We start from the raw sequence: 15,607 nt of genomic DNA, 5'->3' as shown, positions 1-15,607 counted from the left end.
GTTTCCAACGCATGTCCAGCGAACGTGAGCGTGCTGAACGCGTGCTGAACGTGTCTCTAGCGCACCCGACTTCCTTCCTGCGTGTCCCTAGCGTATACCTGGCGTGTACTGAGCGAGTATCCAAAGGGAATTTAAACGGGTTTCGCCCCACCTATTACGTAAATATTCTAAAAAGGAATGAAACGCCGATAATACCAAACAAACAACAACAACCTCGTCATCACTTCTCCACAGACCCTCATGTGTGATGACAGAGGTTCTTACTGATCTTGTATAGAAGAAACACCTCAGAAGATGGATGGTCACGACAGGATATACGCCTACAATACGAAATTGCGGTTCTCCAACATCAGCAGAACCTCATGGAGCTGGCAATTCACCAAGTCCATGTCATCAGGAGAAGGATAAAGAGAAGAAATCAACGGAGATTCTGGGTTCGACCGTGGATCGGTAGGCGACGACAGTTCGGCCTGTATGATCAGCTTCTTGTGGAACTCCGTAACGAAGACCAGGCAGCCTTCAAGAATTTCATGCGGGTGCCCCAAGAGATGTTCGACGAACTGCTAACCAGAGTGGGCCCGAGAATCACCAAGCAGAAAACAAACTACAGAGATGCCCTTGATCCGGGCCTGAAGCTTGCCCTCACTCTTCGGCATCTTGCCTCTGGAACCAAGTATCGTTCAATGTCCTATGGGTGGAGAGTGCCTCACAACACTATATCCCTTCTTATCCCAAAAGTGTGCCAAGCCATCATCAAAGAGTACAGGGATGAGATGATGAAGTGTCCCACCACCCCTGAGGAATGGCGTGCCATATCTGACAAGTTCATGGAGAAGTGGAACTTCCCTCATACCTGTGGTGCACTTGATGGAAAGCACGTCAACTGCAAGTGTCCTTCAAACAGTGGTTCCTTATACTACAACTATAAAGGGTTTTACTCCGTTGTCCTCATGGCTCTCGTTGATGCTGATTACCGATTCATCTGGGCGGACATTGGTGGTATGGGATCAGCATCAGACGCTCAGATCTACAATGCCTCTGAGCTGAAGGCATGCGTTGAAGGTGGCAGTCTAGGCTTCCCTGATCCCGATCCTCTTCCTAACGATAACCAGGATATGCCCTACTTTTTCGTTGGCGATGATGCATTCGCTCTACGACCCACCATGATGAAGCCGTACAGCCTCCGGGGTTTGACGAGACCGGAGCGCATCTACAACTACCGGCTTTCCCGAGCCAGGAGGGTCGTCGAAAATGCCTTCGGCATCCTGGCCAACCGATTCCAAGTTCTCCTGAGCACGATGCAGCAGCAGCCCGAGACCGTCAAGCTCATTGTCACAGCATGCATGATCCTCCACAATCTTATGAGGACTCGGTATCCAGGAATGCAAAACCAGCAGCTTGACCGTGCCGAGAATCTGGGTCGCGACTACGTCCCAGGAGCGTGGAGATCTGGCTTTAACATGCAGGACACCCAAGTAGTCTCTGGCAACAACACCTCCAGCAAGGAAGGAAAAAAGCAGAGGAACCTCATCAAGCATTGGGCCAACTCCGAAGCCGGCTCAGTTCCATGGCAAGACAGGATGATCTAGACCACCCCACCTCCGCAGTTCGGAAGGATATGGAAGGATACAGAGACTGATTGAATGATATATTTTTAATAAATAAAGTATATCTAAATGTCCTTGAAAATTAACTACTAGTACTGTGTTGAATTCATTTGGAGGGATAGTTGAGTTTGGGTATAGAGGGCACTGCACGAAACGAGTCAAAAACAAAATGTTGCAAAATGCATACAATTTGATCAGGCGGGTACGCAGGGGGGGGGGGGGGGGGTTGGAGGTTAACCCCCCCCCCCCCCTTTGGTAATTTGTTTATATTTTTTTATAAAAATAAAAACAAAAATAATAATACAAAAAATTATACCAATGGCTGACCTACAAAAGTTGACCTTACACCCCTCCCCCCCAACGGAGCAAAATGTCAAATTTTCAAATTTCGAGACGGATGGCTGAGTCGTTGCGAAATTTTCGGCCCGATTTAAAAATGTTAACCCCCCCCCCCCCCTTGAAAAAATCCTGCGTACGCGCCTGAATTTGATTATGTTTTTATCTCAACAACATGAATAGTAATGTCTCCTTTTATTTGGAGGGTCGATATAATGTTTTAAGTCGAGGCGGTCATGTGTGATTGTCATTGGTTCATTCTCCTTTTCTTTTATGAATATTTGCAACATTTCGATTTTGACTTGGCCCCTTATTAAGGTATTATGCACAATCCATTATGACACAATCATTACAAATAGGGCTTCAACACGCTTTTCGGTGATAACAAATTCATGTGGGGTAATATTGAAGATTGAAGAGAGAGATATGAACGCGAGATAAAGAGAGAGATGAAAGCAGAAAAATTGTGAGAGGTTTATAGACATTTGTCTTCATCATTATTTGCATATACAATATTCTCACCCCTCTCTCTCTCCCTCTCTTTCTCTCTCTCTCTCTCTCTCTCTATTTCCATTTTCTCTCTCTATCCTTCTCTCTCCCTCTTCTTCTTTCTTTTTCTTCCTATCTCTCTCTCTCTCTCTCTCCATTCCATAACATGTTAAATAAGCAAACACAAACACATTGTTTTAAAGTTCAAACAAAATATTTATTAAATAGCCAACACGATCTTTTTCTAAAAACTTGTTTACGTTTTTCTTTATAACTAAGTAGAATGGGCAAATAAAAAATTATTGATTAAAATTAATGTTAACTCTTGATAACAAACAATAACCAATTCTTTCTTTTATTTACAACTTGTTTTACAACTTAACAGTCAATAAACATGTAAAAATAGGCAGAAAAAACTAAATGTTTAAGAGTTAAAACAAAATTATCCTTCTATATCATTTGAGCTACTACCACGAGTCCCTATCTCCCTACTGCTTCTCACCAGCACTAGATAACGTGGAAGTATCCACATCCATGGGGGTCACCTGGCCTGAGGTATGGGATGTCTCCAGCAGCGCAGATAACCCGGAGATGTGTGAGATATCTTCTAGGTCACGGTCACAGCTTGTGGAGACTTGGTGAGAACCCTTCTTGGAGTGGTGGTGCTGTTGCTGCTGATAGAACGGGTACCGATGTCGTTGCTGGGGGTATTGGTGTCGCTGAAGGGGGTGCTGCTGTTGCTGGGCGAACTGCGGTGGAACAGGAGGAGGAGGTGCCATATGGTTGGTCATGCCGGATTGGTACCTATCCATGTACCCGCAATCCTGTGACTGCCATGTCGACCCGGGTGGTGGCCTGGTGTTCTTCCACAGCTCGGGGGCCGGCTGCCACCCCTCGACGGTCTTGGGAGAGGACGAGAAGGTTGGAGCACATCTGGGTTGGGAGGATCCTGCTCGTGAGAAGGATGACGGCGTGACTGATGGAGGCTCTTCCTCATCGCTATCCTCCATAGCAACTTCAAGAATTCGGCTGATGGCCGTGCGTGCCTTCTTGAATTTTTTTCTTGGCAAGTTGACTAGAACCCCCTTGACGTAGGTCCCAAAGACTTCCTCCGGTGTCTGTGGCCGCATTGCCTGCTGTAGCTGGAGCATCTGCTGGCCAGACTCCTGCAGCCGCTTCTATAATGTGGCCATGAGTGCGTCCTCCGATGATTTTGCACCCTTCCTTTTTTTGCCGACTTGCTGAGCCTTCTGACAACCTTCCTCCTCCTCTTCTTCCGCCTCTGCACCGATCATGGCGAACTCAGCCTCAGCAGCCGAGAGATCACCACTGTGTGCATGGATCGTATCCTGAACCTGCAAGTACAAAATAATACAGATCATAAGTAAAATGAATGCAAAAATGCTAATGCAAAATTGACTACAAATTTATGTTGAGATACATTGGACCCATAATAGATTACTTTAGATATATTGAACCATCTGATAGTAATGATCTGTATTTACATAAAAAGTATCAAACGTCTAACAGTATGTAGCTGTACTTACACTGCTAACTGGCTCTGGTGTGTGATAAGTTATCTTTTGGAGGAAGTGCATCTTCTCCAAGGTCCAGAGCTCCCTCTCTGTGAATGTTCGTTGCCCGGACCCGGACTTGGGCAGCTTTTCCAGGCGCGCGAAGTTGTCTCTCATGCCCTTGAACCACCCTTGCAGATGAGAGACTTCCTTGGACATGGTTTCTGCCTGCTTCTGCCATGCAGCGTTCTTCATGTCTGGTCTTCTGTAATGCGTCACCTTCTTGTTCCATATCATTTCGTTCTCTTCCAAGAAGGCGACCATTAATTCTTCCTCGTCATCGGACAGCTTGTTGTCCTTTTTGTCCTTCTTGCTCTTGACAGATGAAGCCTGCGATGCCAGCGATGCTTGGCTGTCTACTGACCCAGCGCGTGAGCGAGTAGGGGAGTACTGAGGGGATGCGGATGGAGAGTGTGTATAGCATCCTCGACAGCATCCTCGACGACAACAGCAGGGTCCAGGCTTGGCAGCTCAGCAGGGTCGACGCTGGGCAGCTCAGCAGGGTCGAGGCCGGGCAGCTGAGCAGGGTCCAGGCTGGGCAGCTGAACAGGTTCAAGGCTGGGTAGCTGAGCAGGGTCAAGGCTGGGTACCTCTTTGACTCTACATCTGCCCCTTCCTCCACGACCCCTGCCTCTACGACCGCGGCCACCAGCAACAGGAGAAAGCGTCTTCTTCTTGAGGTTCGTACACGTCGGGTTCATCCTCTTGGGAGGCATTTTGAAGAGCTAAGTTGAGTTGTACACTCGTCGCTGTGCTACTTTGATATGACTACAAACGCAAGCGAGACGAGCTGCCGCTTTCAATATGCACAGTTACGTGACCTCAGGAAGAACAAAGCCATTTTAATAAAGGTTCTGAATAGAGCATCCCAGCCGTTTTTAATCCTTGATTTGTATTATAGCAATTTCAATTGCTTTTGTTACCCCTGACCAGCAGATTGTATCCTTCTCTCTCCCCTCTCCACCTTCCTAAAGCTGTTTTGTATGTTTGATGAAATATCTATGTATTATTTGATTGTTATATTTATTGTATGTTTTACGATTGATCAAATAAATAATAATACTACTAATAATGATATTTGTTAATGTTATTCTTGTATGTATTTGAATGTGGAAGTTTTTAACATGTGCGCTCTGGATACGGCCTGTATGCGCCCTGTGTGCGCCCTGTATGCGTCCAGCGCGCTAGCAACACGCTGTGCATTCGTGGAAGTTTTTAACATGTGCGCTCTGGATACGGCCTGTATGCGCCCTGTATGCGCCCTGTGTGCGCCCTGTGTGCGCCCTGTGTGCGCCCTGTATGCGTCCAGCGCGCTAGCAAAACGCTGTGCATTCGTGGAAGTTTTTAACATGTGCGTTCTGGATACGGCCTGTATGCGCCCTGTATGCGTCCAGCGCGCTAGCAACACGCTATGCATTTGGTGTCAGCTCGCTGTAGCTTCGACAAAAGTTGGGCGCACGACAACGCACTGGCCAAAATTGCAAATTTCCCATGCGCTGGCCGTGCGTTCCCCATGCGTCCTCCCTGTGTGACCGGGCCTTTAGACTGATAACATTTGGATCTGTTTAAATTCTTGGATAATTCAAAGGCTTCAAAGTCGACAGTTTTTCTTTTATTTCCACATGTTCGGAAATGGTAACAAACTGATTATTCATCAAAACCTATACATATGAATAACTAAAATGATTTCAGTGATGCATAATATTACTCAGGAAACACTCCGGATACATTGTTTTCTTTTTTTTTATGATGAAAGGGGGGATGTAGCAATGTTACTTAATTATGCATGAGCTACGATACGCAGTGACTGACGTCACAAGGTATCCCATAATGTATACGCGTCGGGTACAACTAGAGTCCCGCGCATTATTATTGCTGAGTTCTATCATGGCGGTCCCTGCCGCAGCCAGTTATGTTGTCGGTGTTTATTTCACACAATAAAACCTATGTTGATGTTGAACTATATATACCAGTTTGCTCGGACTAATCTATGATATTTGACACCCCCCCCCCCCCCCTCAACTCAACTCAACTCCTCGGACGTTAATTAAAACAGTTTTTCTGGGCCTAAATCTCAGCGATTTTTCTTTTTTCTTTTAATTCATGAAATTGCCGATAGTGAGCGCGCACTATTAAGCAGGCAGAAAACCATGCGCATACCATGCGCCGCGCGTACAAAGATTTATGTTTGTTTTTGTTTTTTTACGCGGAGTGCAATTTCGTTTGATCCTTTCGCTCCATTGCACTCTGACGTCACTTAGCTCACAATATACTTTGTACATCGTTAGTGACGTCAGAGTGCAATGGTGCGAAAGGATCAAACGGAATTGCACGGCTAGAGAATGATGCCGTTCAATGGTACTTTTAGCGCATGTCATGTGATCCAGAATTGACCAATGAGGTTGCAAGAATCTTAGTAGGCGTTGTATAAAACGAAATATTGTATATCGCTTTTAAGACCCTTTAATTTAAATAATTCTAAGTGTTAGTATGATGTAACGTACTAATTTAGTATACATTTGAAAGTTAAATATATTACACACTAAAGTCGACGCAATAAATCATGAAAGTGTGATTTACTTAAAAATGGGGTTATAAAATAATTATTAAACATTGCAAAGGTCTTTTTTTTAATCTGTCCATTGAAAAAATTGTTCTTGATTAAACATGTAATATGTAATGTCTTGCCACTCACTGAAAAATGATCAGATAATATGAAGGATAAGTCAAATTATGCTATCCCAAATGAATTGATATATTTTTACACGGTGCGCAATAGAGTGGAAAACACACTGTATAATAATATACAAATAATAATAACGATAATGCTGCTACTACTACATGTATAAGACTGTGTACGCTAGATGGCGTAATCTCTGTAATCATATAAAACACTAAGAGGAATAGGTCAATGCACTATAATTCCTCTAAAATTCCCGTTGTTAGTATTCTTAAAGATACTATGGCCCTTTTGCAGCCAACATCAAATTCTGTAGAAATTTGTAAGAATAAGGAATATGTCATGTTTATTTATTTTTATTTATTCAAGTCTTCTTTATACAGGGTGGCCCTTTCAATAACGAGTATTGCTCTTCCAAGGGGCCCTGTCTGTGAAATTTAAACGTAAGCAGTGTCCTAATATTCAAATTATGCAAGGAAACCTGTTTACTTGCTAGACTTCACTGTCTGACACTATTGAGTGACTGACTGGCTTTTTTCTTCTTTGGTAATAACATACATAAAATGAGCTGTAAAGGGTACATGAGCAATTGTCTACGTCAATAACCCACTTCTTGTAATGGCCAAAATTAAACTGATTGAATCTTTGCGCAGCATAAAACGTACGACCATTCGGTACCATGGTCTGAAAATCAGAATATTACTTATTGGCTCTTTAGGTCTTAAGTCGGTTCGACAACTAATAGTCGTTATTTTTCAACTTAAAGACATTTTCAAGCCCCTCTTTTTAAGGGAAAGTTCTAAATTAGTATTTACTTTCAAATGCCGTTGGAATTTAACCTTTTTATTTTTTTTGGCCTGCAAATGTGACATAGTACCTTTAACATTATATAGAAGCTAAATATAATTAAGATGAGGTTTGTTTAGATTTCCCATCTCGTACGATTTCTAAGTCTTCGAATATCGGATCGCAGGACGATCGTGTAGTGTTCGTTCGGCTTTAGGCTGAAATTTTAGAAGTCTTTTAATCAATCTTATCATGCGTCCAAGACTTTCATAAAGTGATATTCATACTATATACTTCTTTTCCTCACTGGATGTTGAAACATTTCCTAAAGTCTTCACTTGCTTTGTATAACAGACCCGAAATCACGTTCCATAGCCTAGACTCAGTTTATAAATTTCTTAATCTGATTCCAATAAGATTTACATGACATATCGTCTGTTGAGAGCTGAGAGGGTGTTGGTTCTATGTTATGAATATGAGTTAACGCCCTTCTGTCTCTCTAAAGACCATACATAGTACCCTCACTCACAACTCGATTCTGAATATATGTCATGTTTTTGACCTGTTTTTTTAATTTTGTTATCCATTATTGTTATCTTTTTCATTATAAACTGCTCAATGTATGGAGATACATACCCTAATAAGTTCTGACGTTAAATACAATAAATATGAAATATTGTACTGATGAGCTTACTTTAATTTACATGTATTTTATAATGTACAATAATTTGATTGTAGCCAATTCTAATTCATCTATTTATTCGTCGACAGCGCATTGACTTTATGTATATTATTTCTACTATATGTTTGTATTTATATTTTTTATTTGAAATCCAACCTCAAGTTTTGGTTGAAATAAAGAAACATTAATAAAAGTCAGCGCGATCCTGTTGAAATTTAATCTCAATTTATAACAAAACTTGTCATAATACGATAATCTTTCATAATTTCTTTAATAGTCATCTGAAATCCATTCAAGAGGCGGCGCTCCAGGAGGGAGGGGCAGGTGCACAGTGGCTTCCCGCTTTTAAGTGGATAAGTGCCCTATTTCAGAGAATTGCTCCTTTCCACTTCTGATGAGTGCCCACTTCGTCTCTTATAATTGCCCCTATTTAAATCTGAGAGGTGACCATTTAACTTTGACAAATGGCCCTTTTCCTTTTACGAATTGCCCTTTCGCCTTCTATTAAATGAGTTCCCCTTTTCATCTCTGATAATCGCCCCTTTTATTTGACATGTGCCCCTTTTTCTTGTGATAAGTGCCCTCATGTTGTTTTATAAAGAGCCCATTCCCCTCATCATACATTCCCCTTTCACTTCTGATAAATGTTCCTATCAATATCTGATAGATGCCCCTTTTTCTTCAACAAAAGCCCCCTTTTCTTAAACTGTGTAATTTTTTTTTATCTCTGATGAGTGCCTCTTTCACCGTGCGAGGATTACTCAATCTTCACCTCTAATAAGTCCCCTTTTTCTTTGACACATGCTTTTTTGTTTTCTAAAAGGTGTCCCTTTCCCTTTTGATTATTGCCCCTTTTCCTTTCTTCATAACATGCACCCCGAGTTTAAAGCGACTATAAGTAATTTTCTTTAATTTCTTCCTTAGCTCGCTCGCATCTATAGTTGATGTAGTAAATATAGTTATATATAGTTATGTTCCTTTTTGAAAGTCTATTCAGTCTTCTATGATTGGATCGTGCTTAAAACCCATCAGGATTTTTTTCTTTCTCTCTTTATAAGATGATTTTTTTTCTTGCACTGATACCTCACCGTCGTAGGGAACTTTGATTATTTTGTTTTATCTTGATACTTTTTATTGGTCAGAAAACACAATAATTTACTAAATATGCGTTACATAGTTTTGCACAAAAATAATGAATAATCATATTGTTTCACACTTACAATCTTGTGGTTTCACATTTCAGTGTAACATTAAAAAAACATAGCATGATACTTCTGTATACCCAGGCTGCACAGACGATACGCCCACCAGTCCGACACGAAATGGAAAGAGAGAGGCCAAGAAGTAAAGAACATTTATAGCCCCTCCCTCCCCCCGCCGGTCCGTAGTCGGCCCGGCTGCACCGCCTGGGCAAAGCGCATGATATAATCTGACCTTTTCTATTACATAATAGAACATAGTATATCAAATACTCAAATACTCAAGAACTTTGATTATGATGTTAATAGGTTGAATATTAGACGGGACTATGTTTTAGCATGTATAATGTACAACTGTATTCATGAAAAAGCCTCAGTATGATTGTGCAAAGAAGTGAAAATGGCTGTTCACTGCAGACATGGTTTTAACACTAGACTTGCCAATACGTTGAATGTTGTTTTACCCAAGCCTAATCTTCAGTGTTTTAAGAATTGTTTTAGAAACGCTGGTGGTAAAATCTGGAATAATTTACCTTTTGCTTTTCAAAATGCTAAATCTATCGATGTCTTTAAATGTATGTACAAGGACATTTTTTTTAAACCTGTGTGATACAATGCCGATTCATATACTGCTCTTGACATAGCTTATGTATCTCTCTCTCTATCTCTCTCTCTCTCTTTCTCTGTCTCCCTTTCCCTCTCCTTCTCCCTTTCCAAATCCTTCTCTTTCTTTCATTCTCTCTTTACTTCTCTACCTTCTACCAACTTCCTTATATCTTTTTTCCTCTTCTAATCTTTTTGGTGATATTTTAATGCCTTTTATTCAAGTGATTTTATATTTTTTACCGCTTTTAATTTCAATTAATCAACATTCAAGCAAGATTCCATGTTTTCAAGAAAGGCCTTTGCTTAAAAAGTATGCGTAAAATTGTAATGTTAGTAAACCGGTCCATTGCCCATTGAAACAGAAGATTTGCATTAGAAAAGATAGACCTCAGACTTCCTTTGTTAACCCGATTTGAACAAAAATAATCCTTTAGCCCAGGGTCGGGTTTGACTTTTAGCAGAATAAAGGCCAAGGAGAACATTTTCAAGTCTGACTCTACCTTTCTCATCGACAGAACATCTGCTGAGATTTAGAAGGGCATTAAGGTTTGCGTACAAACTGTACATTGTATCACAGTGTATTACTAATGTCCTTCTGGTTCTTGACAATGGAATAGCAGAAATATAAAAGCAAAAGTATGTTACATTTACATTACATTGTGTTATTTTCAAATTATTTGATAACGGGGGATAAATCAGGTAAGTTTAGGCCGTATTTGGAAGTGACACTTTGATATGCATATACAAATTTGTGGATTAATCATGAGGGGAAATTGACTGCATCTAGAAGTGCCAAAAAAGCAATATTTGTGTGGCAAAGCACTTCTTTAAAAATTCGTGATCACTGTTATATGTCTTCATTTTGTTCCACTTTCAAACGAAACAGTATACATCCACAACTTGTATGGCTATACAAATCATATTGCAAGCTCCTCGCAGCCCCCTACAGTTCTTAGCACTTCAGAAAAAGGAATCAGTCATAGGTGATTCTCTGAAAGGTCATTAAGGAAATAATGTACATCGTTGTGGCTCTACAGCGCCCAAATCGGTGCAGCATCCTTGTCTGCACATAAGTATGCGCAACTGCATGAATCTATAGTGAAACTTAACACCAAAGAAGATAAATTTTTCTTCTCTATCATACCAAAAAAATTCATCCAACATAAAATAATCATATAAAAAGAATACAAATAAAACAACTAAAACATAGTAAGAAAGTTTAATTTTATTCACAAACCAAGACATGCTATCTTTCACATCCAAATTCCACAACTTCATGTCAAATAAATGAGTGCGCAGACCCTTCTATCTTGTAAGGTGAAAATGACACAGTCGCCTTTTCTAGCAAAAAATAACATTGCTCTTGTTTGGATTTTGATGAAATTTTCTCAAACTTACTTTATAGGATATAAGGAATGATATAAGATTAAGCATTAAGACGAATATAAAAGAAAATACATTGTCCCTCAATCCTCATCATATATATATATATATATATATACATGTATGCATATTGACAAACCAGCATCAATATGAATTAATCAATGATTAAAAAGTACTCTGCGTAAACTAAATGATATTAAGTAACCGAAACATTTAAAAACAATTATATACATACCACCACAAGAAAATATGAATCGATTTAATAAGCGAACAGAAAATTCAAGAGATTACAATGAAACGCTAAGTTAGCTGTAAATTAGCTGTTACTAAAGACAATTATATATTCATATACATCTGACATGTCTGAGCAAACAAAAGTTAACAAAATTATGCATCTATAAAGCCCTCTTAACAAACAACCACCAGCTTACCAATGATATAATATATCTTTGTGAGTTTAAATCATATCCATTTACACAATTTATTATGTTTCAAACATTAGGCCCCTACACAACAAATGAATTATTTACATAAGAGTGAAGACAACGAAAACACAAGTGTGACTATATACACATACCATGGTAATTCACCCCTTAAAACAGTTGGATAACATTTTACCCATTAAATGTGACTCGGTAACATTGCTTCTGAATTCAAATTCAAATTCTGAAACAAAATTATGGAATTTAGCTCATGCTGCAATCATAATTATAAACCTTTTGGTCAGTCAGGAATCCCATGACTTCTTCAAGCCGATCGCCTGTCTGATTATCAAGATATTTATGATTGGAAATCGAAACTTCATTTTTGGTTTTCCTAACGGTTTTCCTAACAATACAGTCTACTGGGGGGAATGAGTATGATAAAACCGGGCATTCAAAGATTTTTACTTTTTGAGGCACTTCATAATCATTTTGAAGCGCATTTTGTTTACGGTTTCAATATTACACCATATCACAGACACTGATAACACGTATATAGGGCCATGTATCTTAGATTTAACATTGTTAAAAGATGCCTTTAAGGCTCGTTCAGATATGATGCAGTATTACCACGGCCGTTTTTATTAATTGCCATTTACCTCATACGGTTTACCGCGTCATGTGTATTGGGTAAAATGGGAACATGCATGATTGTTGGGTAAAATTAGTTTTAGGTATGATGTACCCAAATTGGGTACAGATTTTTCCAGTGATGTTTTATCCAACAAACAATCTAGTTTCCAATTTACTCCATTTTAACGAACAGTTTTAAAAGCGACCTATTTGTGTAAGCGAAAAATATTACTAATTATAATGATATGCATAATAATAAAATATGACCCGATAAAGTAATGATCCCTCACCATAGCAAATCTGCATCGAGAATCATGCGAATGAAATACATATGAAAGTAGACAACATAATTATAATGAAAAATACCTTATGAATATAAACAAACATTACATTTGAGTGAGCGATATGTAACACCCCTTTTTAATGTAACAAAATATGATGACATAAAATGAATGACAGAAACTTCCGAATCCAAATATTGTAGTTAAATTTTGGGAAACAAAAAAACAACGACCAGAAGATGTGAATCATCTAAAATAAGGGCTACATACTCTAAACAACTTACATGTACACAAACGATTAGTATTTCAATCGTGCATATTACTACGAGCATTTAATGTTTGTAGCAGAGGTGTCGGAGCCGGTGGAGGGATGAGGGCATGTACCCTAAAGTGCCTCTTCTTTATTCCTGATGGGCGCCCATTCCACTTATGATAATTGTCCCCTATTCAATTCTGACAGGTGCCCAGTTTACTTTAACAAGTGCCCTTTTTATTGTGTAATAAGTGCGTATACCCCTTCTGATAATTGTCCCTTTTCATTATTGTTGAGTGCCACTTTTAAACCTCTGATAACTGCCCTATATATCATTTTGTTTATTAAATGCCCCTTTTCTTGTTTAATCAAAGCCACTGCCTCTTCTCACAAATGCCCCTTCTGACACCTCTGATAGATGCCTCTATTCAGATCTCATAGGTGCCTCTTTTCCCTCCACAAGTGCCCATTATCGTTTGTAATAATTGACCCATTCCGTACTCACAAGTGCCTTTGTTCATTTCAGGTGAGTGCCCCTTGCAAGCTGTTATAAGTGCATATTCACCTCTTATGATTGTCTCTTTTTAAATCTGAAAGGTGTCCCTTATATTAGACATGTGCCTTTTTTCCTTTGTAAGCCCTCTTTTCTTTCTTATAAGTTCCCCTTTTCATCGCCGATGAGTGCCCTTATTCAAATTTGAGAGGGAACCCCTCTAACTCCGTAATAAGTGCCCCTTTTATTTCGACACGTGCCCCTTATCCTGTCTAGTGCCATTCTCCTTTTGATAATTGGCCCTTCCTTTGTAATAAGTGCCCTTTTTCCGTTCTCATAACTGCATTTCTTCATCTACGGTGAGTGCCCTTCTCACTCGCGAAAGGTGACTCATTTTCATCTCGTAAAACTCCCCTTTTTACTTGACATGTGCTCTTTTTCATTTCTTATAAATATCCTTTTCCCTTTGGATATGTGTCATAAGTGAGCTCCTAATTTGAAGTGACTAAGAGCAACATTTTCTTTAATGATTAAATTGTGCTAAAAATCCTATCGGGATTGTTTTTTTCCTCTTTATATACAATAATTGTTCGCACTGCGACCTTTAACAAATCTTAAGATATTTGCTCACTCGCAATATGCAGACCATCACACCAAACTGCAAAGTATGATTCTTAAAGTAGCTGAGCGAAGGTTTCAAAAGGCTTTTAACCTTCATAATGTTGGTATCATTGCAAAGTTAATGTTACAATCTTTCTAATGGTTCATGGTTTTAGTTTTCAAAAATTGTTACAGAATTGACTTATCTGCTATTAAAAGTGGTGAAATTACTACCCGATTATTCCGCCCTTGATCGGCCCGCTATTGTGACGTACGATTTGTGACGTATGAGGTTGGGCACATGATGAGCGCGAGAGAGCTCCCAAGAGCTCTCACACAACTCTCGCCTGCATGCATTATACGTATACAAACGCCACTCGAATGCTAAATATCTGATCAAAATGCCCGAGCTCGAAGAAGAGGTTTTACTTAGAACTCGAAGTTGATGAGCACAGCTCCACAACTAGTGACAGTGATACTGGTAGTGATAGTGATAGTGACGATGATGATGATGGGGATGTAGGATAGATGGAAAAAAGAAAACAATTTGGAGAAGACGGCGTCGGTGCAGGTCAAGTGATAGCATATCAGCGCGAGCTGGCTGAGTGGCCAGCTGCCGCTCAGCTTTCCCGGTCCCGCTGAACTGGCGATCGATCTGTCATGCGCACCCTGTCACTGGGGTAACTGGGCCGGGCGAGACTTTTCGGGATGTGCAGGGCTTTTCAAGTTTTGGGCAAATTTCACGGATAACAAATCAAAGACGATTAGATGTGAGATTATATTTGGCGAAAATCAATTGCAAATATGCACCATTCATAAATAGAAGTGCAGCTGCAGGACGCTCGCGATTCACTCATCATGCGGTCTCGTATAATCAACAGCAATCACTATCACGCCAAAGCATGATGACCGAACAAATACAAAACAATTCAGCAAATTACACAGAATGGAAGGGTATTTGGACAAATCGAATTCACCCCTCGTATTATATTACATAAATTCGTTTAATATTATATGTAATTACATGATTTCTAGAGTTTGTTATTCCACTTTCTGGTCAGGATATGAAGCATGCAAAGTCTCGATAATGTATACTATAGACCTATGAAAAATACCACACGCGAGCTGTGCGAGAGGCGAGCTTGAGGCCTAGAATTGCGATCGTGCCCAACCAGTGACGTCATAATCGGCCTACTGCGCGAAAAAAATGTTCAAGCCAGGAATAGAAGTTCTGAGAAGGTTCTTGGAAAAAGCTTCTTACCGCGTTTCATTTATATTTACAAGACTTTAGAGCAGACTACGCTATCCGGACATGTATAATTTGCCCATTTTTAGTGATTAAGTAAACTTTCTTCGCCAAGCTACTTTAAGCAGTTTGTTGGAACATGTAAAGAGAAAAGAGAAGAAAAAAAACATTGAAATTATCCCTCATAAAGAAATCACAATCTAGGGGTATATACTAATGTCTAAATATTGTATATTTTCGCGGTGAGACTTTTCTTTTTATATAGGTGCCCAATTTGTCTAGAAAGTACCCTTTTTATCGGTCCCCCCCCCCCTCCCTACTTTGAAAGATTCTCCGA

The 15,607-nt window shown here is 39.8% G+C and overlaps 1 protein-coding gene across 1 annotated transcript; it reads left to right on the top strand.

Moving 5' to 3' along the window:
- Positions 1-362: 362 nt before the first annotated feature.
- Positions 363-1,589, top strand: LOC115927966 (protein ALP1-like). Its single transcript, XM_030994383.1, has one exon. It carries the CDS (start codon positions 363-365, stop codon positions 1,587-1,589), a length of 1,227 nt encoding a protein of 408 aa, XP_030850243.1.
- The last annotated feature ends 14,018 nt before the right edge of the window (positions 1,590-15,607 follow it).

This window comes from Strongylocentrotus purpuratus, unplaced genomic scaffold (genome assembly GCF_000002235.5).
Source record: "Strongylocentrotus purpuratus isolate Spur 01 unplaced genomic scaffold, Spur_5.0 spur5_scaffold_21, whole genome shotgun sequence".
Lineage (NCBI taxonomy): Eukaryota > Metazoa > Echinodermata > Echinoidea > Camarodonta > Strongylocentrotidae > Strongylocentrotus > Strongylocentrotus purpuratus.
The sequence above is the reverse complement of the archived record's forward strand: the minus strand, read 5'-3'. Positions and strand labels throughout refer to the sequence as shown.

Excerpts from the sequence above, each read along its gene's own strand:
- LOC115927966 (XM_030994383.1), top strand. The coding sequence starts at position 363 with ATGGAGCTGGCAATTCACCAAGTCCATGTCATCAGGAGAAGGATAAAG.